Source organism: Dermacentor variabilis, chromosome 2, assembly GCF_050947875.1.
Source record: "Dermacentor variabilis isolate Ectoservices chromosome 2, ASM5094787v1, whole genome shotgun sequence".
Lineage (NCBI taxonomy): Eukaryota > Metazoa > Arthropoda > Arachnida > Ixodida > Ixodidae > Dermacentor > Dermacentor variabilis.
This window is the reverse complement of record NC_134569.1, coordinates 45,678,509-45,699,015: the sequence shown is the minus strand read 5'-3', so window position 1 is coordinate 45,699,015 and position 20,507 is coordinate 45,678,509. Positions and strand designations below refer to the sequence as shown.

The 20,507-nt window shown below is 51.7% G+C and overlaps 1 protein-coding gene across 1 annotated transcript in view; it reads left to right on the top strand.

The window, feature by feature from the left end:
* The first annotated feature begins 271 nt into the window (after positions 1-271).
* The window catches only part of LOC142571748 (uncharacterized), a 31,230-nt gene continuing 10,994 nt past the window's right edge, over positions 272-20,507 (top strand). Inside the window, exon 1 of the mRNA XM_075680326.1 lies at positions 272-729. Within this exon, the coding sequence (XP_075536441.1) occupies positions 624-729 (106 nt within the window). The 5' untranslated portion in view covers positions 272-623. The remainder of the gene's footprint in view (positions 730-20,507) is intronic.

The following is a 20,507-nucleotide window of genomic DNA, read 5'->3' as shown; positions in this document are numbered from 1 at the left end:
CCGCAGCGGCTGTAGAATCAGCGCCGGGCTCGCCGGCAGAAGCACTCACCCAGCGACCATTGATAAAGCGCCATCACGCGGAGCCGCGCGGCAGCTGCCGGCACTCAGCGGCGAGGAAAGAAACGAAAAGATAATAGGCACAATTAGGGGGCCCTAATGACCCCCCGGACCGCGTACGCTCAACATGAGCCAATCGGAGGGCACGTCTAGCCAGCGGCGGCCAATCACAGAGAGGAGAGCGGTAAACTCTAGCGAGCCGGGCCTCCCCGAAAAGTTTGCCCGCGTGAGCGAGCGCTTGTGGCGCCTCCGCGTCGTCTGCTAGCCTGTCGGCCTCGCAAGGCACGTCGCCGCGCTCGCTCATCAGACCGGTCGTAGTCGGAGGCCGTCAGGTCTGGCGTGCGTGTATCGTGGAGGCTCACTTCACGAGTGTCACTCGTGCGATTCGCATCGGCACGAAGGTTCTCCTCGGGTGTGTGCGTTCTCCGACAACGAGTGTTATGTGCATTTTGGCTTCGAGCTAACCGATCGTCGACGGGCGAGACCTTGTGGTGCGCAGCGTGTAGCGACGCCGCTCCGGGTGTGTGCTTCGGGACGCGTCGTCTGCTCAGCAGCAAGAATTCAAGATGGCAGCGCCCGGCCGTACTGCGAGCGGAGCAGACAGTTTGTTTGCAAGGACCCTATGCGGACTGCTGCTCTGTGTTCTGCTGAAATGCACCGTGGTCGCCTACGGTAAGTTTACCGAACGTCAACCCTGCTGTGTCTCGCGATTGTATCGCCTAGAGTTGCCGTCCGCGGCATGCGTCTGGAGCGTGGTCGGGAGCGACTCGGAGCTGAGCCAACTTTACATGTGCCTCCTTCTCTCTACACTTCGTTCGCTGCTCATGAATGTATCGCTGTTCCATTCCCCTTCGCAAAAAGCTGACGGTGTGGCAGTCTCACGTTTGACGAGCTTCGCCATTCGTCTGCAAGCTTTTCGCAAAAACTTCATAATTCTGAGTGTCCTTTGAAAGGTATCGGCCGGCGTGTGCGAAATCATCAGCCCCTTTGCGACAGTGCACATCGTTGAAAAATACATTCCTGAACATCGGGATCGGTCTGATGAGAGCTTCGTTAAAGCCGGCCTCGGCGCGGTGTGCTTGTGTGGCATCGTGCTTCCGCGTTTGCTCCGCGCGCATGCGTTAGCGCGTTAGAACGTGACCTGGAAGGGAAACATGTAAACGCACGCCCCGCCGCTCCTCGCCGTTCCGTTACTGTGGCCGGCGTTGGTTGCGTCAGCGGCGGCATCGCTCAAGCGCGAACAGACGTCTGGCGTCGCGACGACCGTGGTGGCGCCGCCGCCGCAGCAGCAGTAGTAGGTGAAACAGTTGGGCTGACGCCGGCCGGGCACCTGTCTTGTTTGTAGGAGCGGGCGCGCGCCGGCTCAGCGTGCTCTCTGGAGTGTCGCGAGGAGAGCGGGCGTCCTTGCCTGCTAGCGAGGCTCGGTCACACGGCGCTAGCCGGCCTTTTCTTGAGCCTGGCGAAGCCTTGTACGCCTGGTGTGGTGCAGGCGTGAAATCGAGGTCGGCGCAGCCAGTTTTCCGAAGGACCGGCCGGCCGGCCGCAGAACCAGCCCCCAGCGCGTTTCCCTTTTCCGGGATCATCGTGGCCGATCCGCTCGTTCATCACGATCTCCCTGCTTTTATTTCTTTCTGCTCCTCGAAGTGCTTTTCTGTTCCTCGAGGCGCCTTAGAGCGACTAACCTGTGCGAAATCGTTTCATTACGCGACGGCATTGCAGGCTCTGCGCTATCCTCTAGGCAGCCGCAATCGGTGATCAAATGTCGCGGAACTTTGAGCAGAGTCGTTGATTTTGTCATCGCGGGCTCTAGTAGAGAGACATGTAGGGTGATTTACGAATCGTCTTTACATAAGCCGGCGTCCTGCTTTTTTGCATGATTGAACCCGCCATGGTTTCTTAGTGGCCGTGGTGCTGGGCTGCTAAAAGCACGAAGTCGCGGGACCGAATCCCGGCCGGCCACGGCGGCCGCATTTCGATGCGGTCGAAATGCGAAAACACCCATGTACTTAGATTTAGGTGCACGTTAAATAACCCCCACTACGGCGTGCCTCATAACCAGATCGTGGCTTTGGCACGTAAAACCCCATAATTTGTCTTTTTTTTTTTTTTTTTTGCATGATAGTGGGGCAGTACTGTGGAGGCTCCGTGAAAACAATAACCGAAAAAAAACAGGGCCGCGTAGGTTTCGCGCGTCTTCAGCTGCGACGTTGCAACATGCCCGGGGCCAACAAAACGAGTCCAGCCAGCGCCGAACGAAGGGAGCGCGCTGCTCCCCGAGCTTCTCGAGCTGGCCTCCCCCTCCTTGCGCCGCCAAAGGAATGCTTTCCCGGCGGCGCTTCGGTGACCGGCACAGGCTCGAGGAACTCGGCGGAGGGGGCTGAGGGGGCGACGTCCCAAGCGACGCGCGGCATCGTCGTTGACAGCCGGTGTCAGCGCGTGTAGTGAAATCTGCTGCGACCGACCGACCGGGCCCTTCGGCGCGGCTATGCGGTGACATTCAATGGCAGAATGGGTGGTTGCGGCAAATCAGTTCGGCGGAAGCCCGCAATGTAGAGGATGTATGATGGAAAGGCAAAATTGGCATCCACCTGAAGGTAGCGCGGGGTACGAAGGAAACCCGTGGAAACATGAACCTTCCTCCGCATTGCAAATTTGCAGGGAACTGTTGTTGTTGAAAAGTTTATTCACCACAAAATGTTTCCGCCCCCAGGAAGCGGGTTGATTTGCACCCGCCGCGGTATAGCTATGGCGTTGCGTTGCTTGCTAGAGGTCGCGCGTTTGATCCCTGCTTCGCGGGCCGTGTTCTGATGAGAGCGAAAATATTAAAAAAAAAACGATCATTTACATATATAGACTTAATTGCGCGTTGAAGAAACCCTGGTAGTCGGAACTAATCATGAGAGCCCCATTACACTACGTGCCTGGCAGTCATACCGTCGTTATGGCTCCTAAAACACTATAGTTTTTTTTTTTTTTGAACTGGTTTGCATTGTTCAATGCCCCTGTTCTTCGAGTTGTCGATTTATTTGGCCTCACTTTGCGACCTGTTGCGTCGTGGTAGGTTCAGATGGTAGAGCGACCACCCTGAGAACGCGTCATGGTCCCGGTTTCGATCCCCGGACCCGCACGAATTTTGTTGTTGCGCTGAGTAGGCCCCCCCTGCATAAATTTGTTGCTAGAACGAGAAAGAAAACTTACGGCACAATTCCTCGCCAAAGACGTGCGTGTGGTCTTCACTGTAGGCGCACGCAGCCGGCGTCAAAAAGTTTACGGACCGTGAGGTCTAATGAGACGTTGAACTTCCGAGCAGTTTATGACTGTAGCCAGCTAAGCCGGGTATAGAACTCTGTGTCGCTAGCATACTCTAAATACAGGCTGGAAATTCTAATACTTGGCCGCTTGCTCACATTACGGGAATGTTCATTTTTGTTTTCAGGTGTCGCGGCCCGTAAAGTTTTGCCGCGGACCGTATGCGAGCACGAAAGGAGCTGCCCAGAGTTGAGACCGTCATTTGCGACGATTCGCGCTTATTTACAGTCACACGGAGGAATAGTTCATTGTCTTTGACTTAGACGGCCTTGTCTTGGACATCAACTGCGACATTTACGAAGAGTATACCGCGATTTCGTGATAGTTATGTCTTACTATAAACAAAGCTAACTCCGACAAACTCCAGTCGCTCTGAATTGCGTTCTCACGCATAACTGCGCTCGCAGGGAACAGCTAGGCCGCTGCTTAAGCGCGTAAGTTGAATAGGATAGCAGCACAACGTGATGTATACCGGTGCTCGAGCTCTTGAGGCGATGGTTGTGGACCGATTACCCTCCGCGCGAGTTGCAGTGTAGTGAGTTCACAGTCATATGGAAGGAGGAATGAATCGCGGCTTGCTTATTCCCTTGCGCGTGCGCTTTTTTTTTTTTTTTCGGCCTTCGCGTGAAAATCCACTAGATAATCCAACATGTTTTCCTTGTCAGCTCTGATATTAAGGAACATTTTGCTGGTGTTTATAATAGAAAGTACCGTGTGACATAATTGGCGCGTTCTGCGCCCCTTTTTTGTTTGTTGTTCCTCTTCACCGTCCATCATATATCCGGAGTATACGTCAATTTGTAGCAGTGTTTGCTGGTAATAGTAAATGTAATAGTAGTACCGTTTTGTGACAGGATGGGCATGCATAGCCACTGTGGGAGATGGCTAGAAATTAATAAAAAGTAAATAAAACGCAAGTCGAATGTAGACATGTTGATGACGTGGAGAGCGGGGGAAAAAGACAGAATACAGATTGATAAAATTAACAATAATTAAAGTCCCGTCTTCGTTTACATAGTCTTCGCGGTGGCCTTAAGCGTGAAAGTTCAGCGTTATTCTTATTCCATGTTCTAGAGCATCCCGGAACGCCAGGATTGATGATGATGATGATGACGATGATGATATGTTCACCCATCGTAATCAGGTGGGCGTGGGAACCAATGCGCTGGCAAGTTTGATTGAATTAAGTGTCTTCAGGTGTCGAATATGAGCAAACGCCTTTGTTGCGCAGGAAAAACAGAAAAAAATGTTTTGTTTGCGGCTTTCAAGAAGTCGCCGAGCGTCAGGTATACTTTTGGTTTGTTATGAAGACTTAATAAGCAAGCGCTATTGCTCTAGGTAAGCGTCGTTTTCGTTGTTTTCGTGCCGAAAGAGAAAAGTTTCTATTTTCGGCTTCCGCCATTTCCCGCCGAGCGTCAGCCGTAAGCCTCACGCGCGCCTGCGCAACTAACCGCCGAGAACGGGTAGTGCAATCAGCCGCGAACCCTTATTTGACGGACAGCACCTCGTTAGCGGGCGAGATAAATGACGAGTAGAGCACGGGCGTGCGGCGACGGGCACGCTGTTCTAGCTGTTCTCCTTGGCGGGAAATAATAACACGGGAAGCGACAGGGACAAACGGCGAACCGTGTCGGTGCAATCGCGTCCGTATAGCTCTTTTGTTACGCCAAAGCTGTGCATCACTGTTTGGCTTTGGTACAGGTGCGACGAAGTGGCCAGGATGCACCCTATGGATGCGCAACGTAGACAGGGCCGGTATGGCCCATACCGTCGGACGCCATTGGTCTTCAAGAAACCAACGTTGGCCCTGCATTTGCTTCATCGTGGTGTCCGGGCAGTTAGCAGCAAAACTGAGCGCGGCACTTTAATCAGTTCCGGTTTCTCTGTATAGTCGGCGACAACCTCAGAATGCAATGACAGATGCACCGCTGTACAACTCGAAGAGAGTTCGTACGGATGCGCCAGCCACTTGCGTTCGCGCATTTACGTGACGTCACGGTCGACGCTCCTTCCATCGGCGTATCTCTAGAACTATGTTTTGGCGCGCAGAAGCACAGAGAGCAGACGCAGCGCGGTTTTGTGGTCTTATACGCGGCCAGCGAGTATGTAATACGTACCATTACGGATGTAATTATGTAATGTGATACTTCGTTATGTAATTTAGCACTCTCATATGTTCAGCAAGGGGTCCTTATGAGCGATTAAATAATTATAAGTACGGTTGCTTACTTGTACTTTTCGTTATTCTGTGCACATTTTGGCAAGGAAACTCTACATCGGCCGCACACCGGGCAATGTTGACCCAACGTTGGCATCGCAGTAGTACTTGGTTTGCGAGCAGCAAAAGGTCGTGTCGCAATTGGCTAGATTTGTATGCTTTTCTCTTTCTTTCTTTCTTTCTTTTTTTTTTTTTTTTTGTAGGCACCCTGTTAGTTATTCGAAGGGTTCTTGCAGGAAGGCCACAAGGTATTCGAATGAAGAGACAGTGACGTTACTTTGATTCACGGTGCTTCAGCTCTGGCACGCGGTCGTCACGTGACAAATTAATACGACGTGCAAATATGATAATCGTAGTGCGAAATTTAGGATGTAATTATGGTATAACGTGTAAGAACAGCGTGAAGAAGAGTTCTGAATATAGCTATAGCGATAACTGTATAATCATTGCAGAAAGGAAAACTGAGCGACAAAGAAGATATTTTCAAAAGGCACACACTGTACTAATGACTATAAACCTAGTAAACTGTTGACAGCTAGAAGTGATAAATATGTTCCTTGTCTAGGTGTGCTTGTGGGCGCGCTAGCATGCTTTTCCGTGTTGATAGGTGGACCTACCTCCGACTGTTTATTTGCATCTGTTTTTAGCTACTTGTGTCTGTTATGCCGAAAGTTTCCACCAACTTGACAGAGGGTATGACAGAGAGGTCTTTCAGTACGTCGTAGGCAGCGTATTTATTTCTCTTACCGCAGAATAAGACGTGGTCGCAGATGCGCAGTTAAATACTGTGCATTCGCAAGTGACTCGGCCGTCGATTGACTTGCGACAGCTGCAGCTTCCACAGCGCTGCACCGATTAAGCGGCAACTCGTAGCAGTACGGAAAAGAAAAAGAAAAAGCGGCGTGCACTAGATCGAAAACAAGCGCTCCCCTTTCTCTCGCGGAGGAGGAATGCTGAGGCGACGACGTGTCGCCCGCCCGTCATTTGGCCGCGCACCGATACATCACAAATTGCGAGCAGAAGCAGAGAGGGTTCTGGGACAGACGACAACAGGCCATGGGCAGAAGTCGTGTGTCGCGCCTTCGTTCAGGTGCCCGACCATGCCGCCTGGATTAATAACAACACTTGCGGGTTATGGTGTACCGGTGTTCGCGAAGGAGACGAGACAAATGACGTACTGTCAGCGTTCCTCTTCGACCTGTATTTTGGCATTTTGCTCCTCATGGAGATGTTTACTGCTGCGCCAGCGCGGGCCTTTCCGAGGTTGACGTCAGCGGCACTCTATCGGCTCAGGTGTACGGACGAGTTGCGCTGTAGCCAAGCAGATTGCTCTGGCATATGGCACAAAAGAATCTCAGTTAGTGGTAGCCTTCCTTCGTTTTCCCCCTCTTTATTATTATTATTATTATGATTATTATTATTATTATTATTATTATTAGTAGTAGTAGTAGTAGTAGTAGTAGTAGTAGTAGTAGTAGTTCCTGTTTTACTTCTCGCTGCGTCTCCCGCATTTCATTTGTCTGCCAGCTTCATCACATAGTGTCGACTTTCGAACTTTCCGTTAGTTTTCTTTATTGCTATTATTTATTGGCATATGTGGCTGACAAGTGCCACAAGCAGCTCTCTCTCTCTCTCTTTCTTTCTTTCTTTCTTTCTTTCTTTGCTGAGAAGCGCAGTGCAGTATTTCGTATTTCTGATGGGCAGCAGTGGTGCACGTTTCTATGAGTGGCGCAAAATAGTACAAATGTTCATCCGTGTTGTCACTGGATAACAACACGGATGAGCACGTATTTTTCGGCTTACACAGCGTACGCTCACATGTTAGTGTTACGTTTTTCAGTATTCTACAAGCAGCGATTTGCTAATGCAGCCTAATGTTTCTCTTCAGCGTTCCTTTAAAGTAACTGGATCATCGGTTCACAATTTTTTAACACCTTTACGCCACGGACATTCTTATAAGCGATGATGCTAGATTACTTAAGGACGCCCTGCATAATCCCGAGACTTGAAGACAGACCAGGAACATTATCTCTTCTCAAATAGGTTCTTATTACCGACCGGCATGTTCTGAACGGGAAAAATGCATTTTATTTTTTGTCTTAAACAACACGCTTAAATGCATGCACCGAGATGAAGATGTAGCATTGTGTGGTGGGCTGGCATGTATTTATATGCCGCATCCTGAATTTTCGCGTTATCTCGCTGTACTCGAGAACCACTCCACGGGTGGCGCTTTTCGTCGACCGTGACGACAAGACTGCATGCGTCAAATCAGCGTCAGGTTTCTCGCAAGTTGACTGCAAGAACGATATTGAACTACTTGGCGCCGCAATTCCGAATGCATATGATATCATATCATCCTCAGCAAACACTTTATACCTAACGACTTCCAGAACTAAATTTGCAAATGTTTGAAGACAGCGCATGCTGGGCGTCCCCGAAAGATATTAAATTGAAGGAGATTTCTCCTTCGCTTGGAGGGAAGTCGTCGTTTTCAGCAGCGGCACGAAAAAAGAAAGAAACCAGCTTGGTGAACGCACGATGAAATGAAAATTCATCCTCCGGACGAAAGGTAAGCTGGAGGCAAGAAACAACCGCGGCGTCAATGAATGTCACGAACTGGGACTGTGAATAAATAGGACCGCGAATAGGCAGCAGGTGCAACATGAATGAAGTCTCATTAGCACCATCTCTCGCACAGCGTTTCATACCTGATACAAAGCCCACACGTCGGCGCTTATTTATGACCATTAGTCAGCAAGAACCCGGTAACGCATTCTAGTGTTCTTGCGAAATGCTCGTCTTCGCAGCTGCATTGCAAGTACATAAACGGAGCATCGTGTCGATCCGCGCATATACAACTTCTATAGCGAATGACCCCGCGGACAAACGGAAGCACAGGCGTCGTTCCTGGAAGCACGTTGTCAACAAAGCACAGCTGACATTGATACAGTGAGCGTATACTGGGCTAACAAAGTGGCCTGTGAGCAAATGCTCACTGTATTGTCTTGCGTGGAACTCGCTCGGCCAAAACACACAATGCTCAAAGATGTTGCGAGAACCGTAGTGTCTACTTGTGCGATCTGTGGCCGTTTACGAGGAGGATTATTATGCAACTGTACATAGACTATCTTACCTGCATTAAGCACTCCTCTCCTGTATTCTCTCTCCCTGTCCTTTACTCCAATGCTCATGACTACAGTCTACTGGCTGCCGTTCCTGTGTCAGCCGCTATACTGCTAGACAGTTACAATGCGGCCAGCAGGAGCTTTCTCCCCGTCCTGCTTCCGTCTTATTTAATATAAACAGCCAGTTACTACTACTACTACTACTACTACTACTACAGAGGATACGTACAGGAGCTGCTAATATAATATTCCTGTTTCTTTACATTGCTTTGCTTTGGTGCCCCTATGGACAGTGTTAAGAATATATCTCGGTCGTAAAATATTCGTAAATGGTGTGGAGCACACAATCCTTTTAATCAGAGAACCTAACGGTCGATTCTGGAGGGGACTATGGAAGGACGCGTACCGACAGCACACACACACGCACGCACGCACACACGCACGCACGCACGCACGCACGCACGCACGCACGCACACATACACACACACACACACACACACACACACACACACACACACACACACACACACACACACACACACACACACACACACACACACACACACACACGCACGCACGCGCACACACACACACACACACACACGCACGCACGCACGCACGCACACACACACACACACACAGTTGTGGTGGCAAAAAAAGCACATTGGGGCTCCGTTGGTATAGCACTAAAGAATAAACACGACGTATGTGAAAACGTGTAGGCTGGTGGGCCAGGCCTTCCTAAAAGGCCTGCCTACCAACCGAATCGATTGACAGTAAAAAAGAACGTGTTTTCACGTACGTGCTTATTCTTTTGTGATATATATATATATATATATATATATATATATATATATATATATATATATATATATATATATATATATACACACAACGGAGAAATGAAGGGAACTCGAGGGGCTAAGGGGAGACAGCAAGATAAAGAAAACCACACAAAGGGACGCGGGAGATCACACTCGTTCAACTAGGTCGCTTGACCGGGGAACTTCAGCAGCGCCTTCGTCGCCTTCTGGTGTAAATAAAGATCGTATCAGCTGGCACTCCAAGACATCTGCTCAGAAAGCGGCCGATCGTCGAGGCCTGCCAACGCCGTCACGAGCGACTGTCCCTGGGAGGTGTAGCGAGGACAACAGAAGGCGTGTTGGATGCCTCAACTGTCACAGACAGCACTGTCAGCCATTCCGATGTGACGAGCAAACGCATTCGTAAATGATACTTCAAGCCACAGTCGGCAGAAAACACTTGTCTCGATTCGGCATAGTCTAGACGGAATGCGCCGTCGGAGCGATAGGTTCAGGTGGTGCAGACGAGTACGCTGGAAACCTGGCGTGTTCCACATGTATCCTGTGACATCACGTGCGAGCATGCGAAGCTTTGTTGCCGCATCGGTTCTTGATAGCGGCATGGGCTCCTTCACGGCATCTTCGTGAGCCCTCCTATAGCAGCTTCATCTGCATCTTCGTTGCCCATGATACCGCAGTGTCCTGGAAGCGACTGACAAGTCATGTCATGTCTTGGTGATATAGCTGTCTTACTTCCAGCACTAGTTGGTATTCTGGTCCACAGCGTAGAGCGAATAGCAGATATTGCAGGGCTGCCCTGGAATAGGTCAATATTGACCACCATTGGGCACACACTGGCCCAGTATCCTCTGTTGCTATAGGGCTATACTGTTAATTGTGGGAGGTTTTTTAGGCGGGCATGATGGTCATGATGGCCTTAGCCGAGCCAGCGGTGGCCATACTTCCTCTGGGCTAGGGGATGAGCTGAGGCCCCCTCGCGTTCGGGGCAGCGGCAGCTGTTCCCGCTAACACCTGCGGTCTCGGAGGAACCGCGGCTGGAGCGCGGCGGCAGCTGAAAGCGGAAGGCCCGTGTCTGGGGGCCGTGCGCAAACGCGGTGAACTCGACTATACTTACACCTCTAGCCCCGCAATCACTATACATGCACGATACGGCTTAATGGAGGCGTAGGTTAGTTCGCACGGCTCGAATTTCTGCGGACTAGTCACGAACGCTGCGTTGAAGAGAGTCGGGAAAGGAGGGGAAGAACTTTGAGGAGTAAAAGTAGGGTGCGTTGTTCTTGCCTCGATAACTTACTTTTGAAGCGATTCTCGCCTTTAGTTACCTGCATTGTACTGCGCAAACGACCAGTCTTTAGAAATCAGTCGCGGGATTAGTCGCATTTTCAGGAACAAGCCCTGACTTTAGACATTCAGAGCCAATGTTCCGCCATGACGGTTGTGTTTGCGCACGCCACTTTTATTGTTGCCCGAGAAATCGTTTCGTTATAGAGGATAGCATTTCCGCTAGAAGCGTCTTTGGCTGCCGGAAAGAGCAAATTCATAAGCGTTGATGTATATTTAACCGGACCGATGCGAGTATATACGCATGTTGAAAAGGCGCATGGCCCACACACGGACGCTGCGCATCCACGAATAAATGCGTATCATAATTGTTCTGGCGGTCCGGCGCGCTGACGTAAGACCGACATAAAACGTAAGCATTGGCGTGCGACCAACCTGCAAGCACTGAAACATGCTTTCCGCCTCGCAAAATCTCATCCGGCCGCATCCACTAAACGCGCAACTGCGCACGCCGTCCGCGAAGCGTTCCGGCTGTTAGCAGCTGAGCGTCTGCAGGAAGCCGGCTTCGGCAAACCGAAACTAAAACTAGTGCCCCACGCTTCACCCGGTTGCTAACCTGAGCACGATAAACGTCACGGGAAAAGAACGGGAAACGGACTTCACTGCGGCGGCGGATGCTGGCGGCGCTCAGCGCTAGGAAGAAAAAAAAAAAAAAAGAAACCTTTACCTAAGGGTTACACCCAAGGCAGGCGCGTGCCAGGAAGCACGTGCTGATCTCTTGACCTTGTTTGTTTTGCTGCATTGAAGGCAACCTCGTAGCGGCATCCGACGGCTGGTGGAGTTTGCAGGTTTTGGCCCCGGCCCCAATGTGAACAGAGGGCGAGGTGAAACCTCAACGCGTCTTTGCCCTTTGTGTTTGCTCGCACTTCCACGCGGTGTGCTTACACACTCATCCGCTATTACACTGGCTTAGGCACGCGGTTATATATAGATCCCCCCCCCCCCCTCACCCCGCCACCCATCTTCCTATATACGTGTTGAAAATGAAAAGTCCGTTCGCTTTCACTGTGACCTCCTTTTGGAAGGCTACGCGGTTTGGAAGAAACACGATCTTACCCGTGAGGTGTCGCCCGCCGCGATAGCCGCTAAGCTTCTCCCATGCAGGCCTCCCAGATCACGGAATGCCCGTGCTCTTTGAGCGCTGACGTCATGTGAGAAGTCAGACAGCCCATTGAAAACGGTGTTTATAAAAAAGCTGAGGGGGGGGGGGTTGGGGAGGGCAGAGTGAGAGAAAGATAAATGAAATTGTGGGGTTCAACTTTCCGAAACAGCACAGAAAGATTAATTGGAGCAACCTGAGATATTGGTTAATCTATATGTGCAGTGCACATAAAGAAAGAATGAAAAAAGATTAAGCCAGTAAAGCTAAATGCGAGGCCGTGATATCGTTTTCTGTGTCGTGGCAGTTCTGCTGGTTCTAAGCTTTTTGATATGATCGCACCAAACGCCACTCGCGTAACACGTAGAAATATGCGGGCTCAGGAGCTTTTGGCATGACGTCTCAGCCAGAACTGCGGAGGCTTCTTTGGTTTTTTTTTTTCATTTCTTTTCTTTCTTTCTTTTTCCATAGGAAGCGGTTCAGCGCTCGACGCATTACAAGAACAGCCGTTGATTTCAGGACCGGATGGCGGGGCGGGGACGAAATCTCCGCCGCAAGCTGTCCAGTGTGTACACACCGCCGACAGGTAGCGTCAGGGGAAAGCCGCTCGGTCTTCCATGAACAATGTGCGGCGAGGGCGGGACCGGCCGGGACGACGACGACGGACGCCGACGCGACGACGCCGCGGTTTTACCGCCGCCGCCGCCCGACGCTGCCGCCGGCGCGCCGTGACGCGGCTTTTTCTGAGTTGCGCGCACGGGGCTTTTGCCGGCCGGTGCGAGACGTCGGCTGCAATGGGAGGGTGTTGCTTTAGGCCACGCGTAACGGCGAGCGCGGGTGGCCATGGAAGTGGTGGGCTGCGGGACACAAGGCGTTCACAGGGAAGGCTGTTATAGCCTGTGTGAAGCGATCTCTCCTTCGGCATAATTAGTGAGCGCGGGGATCGAAAGAGCAAACCCCGCTGACACCGAGAAGCTGGTTTCAGATGCGGTTGTACGGATATTCCGTGGCACGGCTGGCATGAACTGACCGCGCAAGGAGCGCTGGAACGGTAAAGGTTAGGTGTATAGTTAAGAGACAAAAAAAAAAAAAAAAGGCGGTAAGGGTTTAGAGAGCCGTAGAGAGCGTAAAGCTGATGAGGAGTAAATGGTGGTAGCTAATGTTTGTGTCGAGATGGATGAAATGGTGTCGATTTGGGCAGGTCCTGTGTAATGCGTAAAGCTTTTGGATAAAGGATGGTCTGTCGGAGTAAATGAATGAGCGCCAAGGAAAGTAAAGCGAAGTCGATGGCGGCAGGTAATGTGGTGGCGTGAAGAAATCAGGAAATATCCACGAGGCAGGGCTGATTGGGGATCGCCGGAAGACGCCTTTGTCCTGCAGCGAAAATGAAATAGCATGATAATGATGAAAATTACTCACCCCAGCACGCGATACAGCGCTAGGCGTATACTTCATCAACAATGCTCCACACGTGATGCGTTGCTGCCTTAATGTTTTTCGATCATTTCCTCACGAAAAGAGTACACGATTCGCGAATCCGCGTTTCGCTTTGAGAAGCGAGATCATAAATCTTGTTCCATCTTGCTACGGAATGAGACTTTCATCAGACGTAATATGTGCTCCGATTACACATTGCTTCATTCCGTCCGGAGAATGTGACCGGCCGACTTCTCTGGCTCTCCCCGATCCCCTCGGGATATCCACAAGAAGCGCCATGTTCACGGTCCTGCGGTCTGTGGCGAGCGCGCGCATTGGGAATGGAATATATACATATGGCGTGCGGAGAAACAGTTGGCGCGGCATGGGCGGCCAGGTCTTCGCGAGGCGTGGTTGAGACGCTCGCTAATACTCCCTAATGAGAGTCATAATGCAGGCACCCGTTTCCTGTCCGGCTCATTCTCCGTAAAACGAGAGAACTTGTAAGCCCGCCGGCGGTAAAAAAAAAAAGAAAGAAAGAAGGAGAAGCAAAATGATAGTGCTCGTTTTTGCAAGATGCGCAGCTGCTCTGCAGGTCTGTGCACTGTATTCCGGAGGCATGCGGGGCGGCAGCAGCACGCACGTCTCGTCGGGGAGGAAAAGCGCGTGACTACTCTAATTCTGCGCCTCCCGTCCTCCCTTCCTACACGCTCAACTGCCCCACGCTATCTCTAGGCGGGCGAAAAAATACCGGCCGGCCGGCCGTGCCGTAGGAATGACAAGGGTCGGGAGTTCGAGTCCCACCGCAGTGGTGTGGAGAGGTGTACACCGCCGCCGAGGCGGTCGAGAGACTTCGACGAAGCGATTACGAAGTGACCTGGCGGCGGCAGTCGTAGAAAGAAACAGCGCGTCGAGCAAAGACACAGCCGTGTGGCGTGCTTGTATGTGTGTGTGGAGGGGGGGAAGAGTTCCGTTTGTGCCAGAGGAGGGATTTACTTCTGTGCGCTGCCCCGCCGCTGTCGGTGTGGCGCGTTCCCGCATGTGGATGCCTGCGCCGCTCTGCTCTATCATTACATCTCTCTCCTCTCCGGCGGCACCGGAGGGGGGTAGGGCCTCCCCCGCCACCATCCCTCCTTCGGCGGCTCTCGCTATCTTCTTTTCGGTGCAAAGAAAAATACAGAATACGAGAAAGGTTTTTTTTTTTCCCCTACTACCCTCAAGAAACAGGGCGGCCCTTCCTCCGTATCGTTTCTTTTCTCGTACTCTTTTTTTCACTGCTTCATTCTTTCTTCCCTTCCTGCCACCGCTCACGGGATGCGACTGTTCTCCTTCAAGGTCGAACATTCGAAATCGACGGGTCCCCCCCGGCTCTCTCCTCGACTGTTTTCTCTTTACTCCGCGCTGGGCACCCATTATGCGCTCGCTGCGGGTCCTTTTCCGATGCCCTTCTACTTCTTCAAGCTGGCTACAATTTGGGGGCCGGGGCATCCGCCGCGCGTGTAATCGCCGCCGTGGCATGACGCGCAGCGTCTCGGAAAACGGGGCTGGGCTGCCACATCGCGCGGCTAAACACAACGGTGTCGTGTGCTAACAGGTCCTGCTGGCTGGCAGGCCCGGTTGCTACAAGGTCCTGTAACTCGAGCGGCCCAGAGGCGCGCGCGAGCGCGCTTGTGGGCGTTTGTATCGAAATCCGTGCCCAGTCCTCTCCGGTTGCCGGCCGCAGCGTTGCCGGCCGTGTGGGAACGGTGGCACCAACGTGCGCGCCGGTGTTCGCCTCTGCCCACGGGCGCTGGGTTACCGGCGCGGATCGTTCGCAGTGAACGAGAGGGAAGCGGCCAGCCGCCATGGGGGCAATCAGTAGCTAAGATGGCGAATTCCGACAATGCGGTCTACATGCATACCGTAAGCATTATGAGAGGGAATATCGAATTCGCTCTCACGCAACGACTACGCTTGGATGTGCTTTCACGTGAACTGTCAATGCGAATATGTGTCCCAAGTGGTCTTCTCGTAATCTCACGGAGTATTCTTATTTATGGCAGGAGTACATGCATGAGCTTCTATGGCGTCTGGGATTTCATTAAGGCTCGGTGCTCTCTCTCATATTGCCCATGACAACCGCTTTCATTATCCCTGCGGGAAGCATTCAAACAGTAATCGTACTACGTGTATCTGCAGGGCATAAGTATTAGCGAAAAAAGAGAGAAAAACATTGAAGGAAGGAACTTGTGCTCGTTCGGGCGCGTTTTTGGGCTCTGCTCAATAAGGAACGGCGTAATGGTGGCGGGTATCCGCTAACTTTCCTTTGTTTTGGGCCTCCGTCCCGTGCTTCTTCTTCGTCACACGTCCTTCTTCGTCACATGTCATGACATTCACTATCGCGTCCACGGCCAGCGTACCATTATTATGGAAGCAAACTTGTCACGGCACGCAAGGCCGAGGCGCTTCATTTATTTGTTAGAATAAAAAGCGCGGTAACCGGGGGCTATGCAAAGGAAAATAAGAGAACCCACGCACAACAGTTGTTCGCCGCTGTGCGGCGGCTGACCCAGGCCACAACCGAAAAAAAAAAAGAAGAGAATCAACCTTTGCGGGTGATCTGTCCCTCCGGCTGAAGCGGGGAAACAGAAGACACCCTGCAATTTCCACCGGAGGCCGCGCTCTGGGCTTCTCGTGCGTGCGCGCATCACTTCTCCGGAAATGTGCGGCCAATTACACGCGCGCCTCGCATCCACGCCGAACCAGAGAAGGGAAATGAAAGGCAGCTGCGGCGGCGGCGGCGGGACTTCTTCGTCTCGACGCAAAAATTTGAATGTCTGCGTGAAGCTGGAGGCAGGGAGAGGACTGACTGCTTCGGCGTGTGACGGGCCGCACTTTTTACATTATTTTTCGGGCGAGCCGTCAGCGTCTAATGACGGGGGGAGAGACCTCTCCTGCCTTCAAACCGGCGGCATGCAGCATCTTGGCGGAGAGAGACGCCCGCCGCCGCCTGCGGGCCCCGCACGGCGTCGTGAGTGGCGCGCGACTCTCCCCATCAGAAAAGCAACTGCCGCAGCAGCAGCACTAGCTCCGAGCGACCCTCCGCCTTTTCCTCCTCTTCATCAAGCTTGTTTTTGCTTTGCTACACCCTCTCCTTCTGTTTGCTCGGCCGGCATTCTCAGGAAGGAAGGAAGGAAGAGTGAAAGAGGACTCCCAGAGGAGTGTGTGTGTGTTTCTGTTTCCCGACGGCTTGCTTCTGCATCTTTGGCTGCTGCTGTTGCTGCTGCTGGCCGCTGCCGGCCCGTCCGTCGGTCGTCGTCGTCTTCCGAAGCCATTGGAGCGTGCGTGATCCCGTGCGTCGTGCGTTCGGTCTTCGGCTCTTTCTCGCTCCCGCGGCCGCCGCCGCAGAGCTTTTCCTTCCACCTCACTCCTACTTCCCCCCTCCGCCCCACCACGGGTTATTAGGATAATAACGGAGACCGGTTCTGGCTGCGGTGAGGCGAACTCAAAACTACCCCCCGACCCTGCTTCTTTTCCGCGGCAGCTTTCTTCTTCCGTGGCCGGCCTGTCCGCCGAGAGTTGGATTCTTTCTAGAGTGCTGTTGCTTGGTGGCTGTGTTGTTTCGCTTTCTCAGGGAAGCGACGGGGGCTGGATGGAAGTGGAAGGGGGGGGGGGGGGGGTTGCGCAGATATGCATCCTTTACTATCTCTCTCGCCCGGAGCTGTTGGCGTGCTCCTTTGTGCCGCGGCTTTCCACCGAAGAGTTGTTGCGTCCACGTCGATCGTGACGCAGGGTTGCACGCGGAGGGGCCAGCGTCCTTCCACGCAGAGGTGAAGTTAAAGAGAGGCAGAGGGGAAGTGGGGTGGGGGGTGGGGGGGTGGCGTCGGCGATGCGGCGGCAAAGACAACCGCTCGCGGCGCGCGGCGGTGTGCACGCGATGACTTCTCGTGCCACCGTCCATTTGATAGCTCAAGCCCCCCCCCCCCCACCGTTGTCCCCCCCTTCTCCTTCCGCCTTCCGATGGTCGAACGTCGAGGGGGGGGGGGGCGACTTCTCCGTCGCGAGGCATCGCCAAGTAGCCAGAGCGCGCGGAGGAATTTCGGACAGGACTGCGTGCACTGAGGCGGCAGTAATAGTAGCTGGCTGGTCGCGGCCCAATGCGCGCGCATGCTCTCTTTGATGCAGAGTTCTGCGGTCGTCCGTGTGGTTGCCGCACCGGATGCGCGCGCGGCCACGGGACGTGAAAGCACGGTGCCTCTAAGGGGCGGTGGTTGTCCTTGATGCTGTTGTCTTCGGGAACAGCGCGCATCTAGTCGAGTTGCGGAGCATCGGACTCCGACAAACGCGCTCCGCTCTTTGATTCCGGACCACAGGCAAATTTAGGCTAAAGTTTTCCAAGCTGGCTGTCGGATCGCCGAGCTAAAAACGAGGACAAAACACGGAAAGGAAGAAAAAAGAAAAGTGACGTGGTAGCACCAGTTATATTGTATACAGTCTCTTGATCACTTGCTGAAAATATTCCCTTGTAGACACGTGCTCATGCTCCGTCACATCCACTAGCCACAATAATTTTAACAAGTCGCTAGCAAGGCCGAGCCAAAGGACTCGTGAAATATGTTGTGGCAACGAGCGCACTAGCAGACGCACGCTCTGGTTTTTGAAGAATACGGCGATTGGCTCGACGCGCGATCAGAAGGACCGCCATCCAGCGCAACGTTACGAGAATTCTATGCAACGTTGATCCAGCCGGCGGCCAGGACTCCTGCCGGGCTGCTCGAGCTCGCTTGGAATAAATGTGGCCGCGGTCGCCTGCAAAGGCAACCTTCACATATGATGCGTCGTTAAGAGGAGGCTTTAGCTCGGTTGTTGCTCCGATTATCTAAATACATGTAAAAGGAGAATTCGTTTTTCTCGGCAACCACTGCACCAAATTTGACGAGGTTTGTTGCATTTAAAAGAAAAACTTATAATCTAGTGACTGTTGGTTTCGAATTTTCCATTTAGGTGCTCAACTTTTTAATAAAAATTGGCAAAAAATCGATAATATTCAAAAAACTAAACTATCCAGTTTACAACTCTAACTCAGAAACAAAAAAATGATAATGCAATTCTGTGAATTGTATCTAACAGTAAATCTAAAGCGGACAAAATTGATATGTTATGCACGAATCTAAAGAAATTTAGTAATATGGAAATACAGCTTTTGCAGAACCTTTGTAAACAACGTAACAAATTCACGTAAGATATAAGATGAGATACCAAGTTTGACCGCTTTCAACGGTCTAATGGATGCCGTTTACAGAACTGGGATATCTGTTTTTGATGTAGAGTTATGAATTTGTAAACTTCGTTCTTTTATTTCTTTCAAACTTCCGAATTTTTGCGAATTCTTTTAACAAAATTCAGGACCTAAATCGAAATTCCGCTTCCAACAGTCGCTAGAATTTGACTTTCTCTCTCAAATGCAGTAAATTTAATTAAAATCGGTGAAGCGGTTATCTCAGAAAAAACGTTTTTGCGTTTTACATGCATTTGAAAAGGCCGCGTCGGAGTTCGGCCCGAGCTACAGCTTCCTCTTAACGCCAATCCTTCTTACGTCTCGTATTCTGATCCAGCCCTTTTTCACACACAACGCAAGGAAATGTTCTCTAGCCCGTATTCAAAGCTTTCTTGAACGATGGACTACGCATCTAAATTTTTCTGTTGCGCACCTAAAACATTGGAACGCCTCATAGGAATCGTGAAGACTATAGGCAAACTGTACGCAAGCGTGACCAGTAGCTTCGAGGTTTAACTTCCGCTGGATGTAGCCATGCGTAACTTTCGTCTATTGTATCGTAAGCGATATTGTGTAGCGGCATATTAAAAGAACAGCCGTGGCGAAGGCTAGGCTTATTGCACTTTCTCCAATATACTTGGAGAAAGTGTAGGACCAGTACACTTTCTTCTCGGTGCGCGCGCTTTAGAAAAGTCTTCGGAATTCGGCGCAGGACACGAAACCGAAACACGTCTCGGCCTCGTTCTGATCGCGCTGGCAAGGCTGCCGACGGACTACAATACCTTCTTACTTATTCTTTCTAACGACCTCATTACGCGTCATGACAAAGAGCAAACGTTATTTAAAAAGAAAAAAGAAAAATGGGTGCAGTCGTGACCCCACAGCTTCGAACACAATGTCAAAATTTAAATAGCGCGAGGCTCACATAATTCGTCAAGAGTCTTTCGAAAAAAATGAGCCTGCAACTCATTTGGGAGAAGCTCTCTGTTTTTGTCTTTGCCTTTCCTGGGCAGTATTAAATTACGTTCACCGGTCTTAGGACATGCACCGGCGTTTCTCTCACTCTCTCACTCCCTCAGTCACGTCTTTTTCGTCGGCCATTAGCAGGAAGAAAAATATGCGCCGGACGTGGTGCGAAAGTGGATTCTCTCGCACTGCTGGTTCCTGGCTCGCGCATTTGATGAAGAGAGAGAGAGAGTTGGTCTTCCTCCTCTCCCGCCCGGTTAATGAGTAGCCGGGGGGAAGGGGGGAGGCGCGAATGCGGTTGAGCGCACTCTGTCGTATACTCATTTTATCTTGTCTCCGGCACAACGAAATGGCGCGCTGTTGCTGCTGTTGCTCAGTTCTCCGGCAGGCAGCACGCCGCGTAGATTGCGGTACTGTGGCCGGAGGGCCTTTATTCAACAGCTCATCCGAAGGCCCCTGTGTCTGTGGCGTCCTTAAGCGAAACAAAGATGAGGTTTCCGATGCGAATCCCAGATGCTTCATGTCGCTGAGAGTGCGACGAGAAACAATTAGCGAAAAAAAAAAAAAAAGAGGGAAGTCATTGCGAGAGGAACGTGACTGCACGAGGAAGGAAAGACGCGTCGTGGAGACTGGTTCGAAATGGATGCCTCGAAGTTTCTCTTACACGGCCCTGAGATCGTTCTTCTCCATGCAATTTCGCGTTCCCCCAGCGCAGCCGTTTGCTTTAGAGAATCTTCTGCCTTCTTACGGCACAATGCCGCCCTCCCTCCCCTCCTCTCTCCGTGCGCGTATTGTCACCGCCATCCTCGCTTCTTACCTTAGGAACTACCCTTCTTGACATAAAAATTGTAACAGCGCAAACACATGCAACCACAAAGTAACAAGGACGAC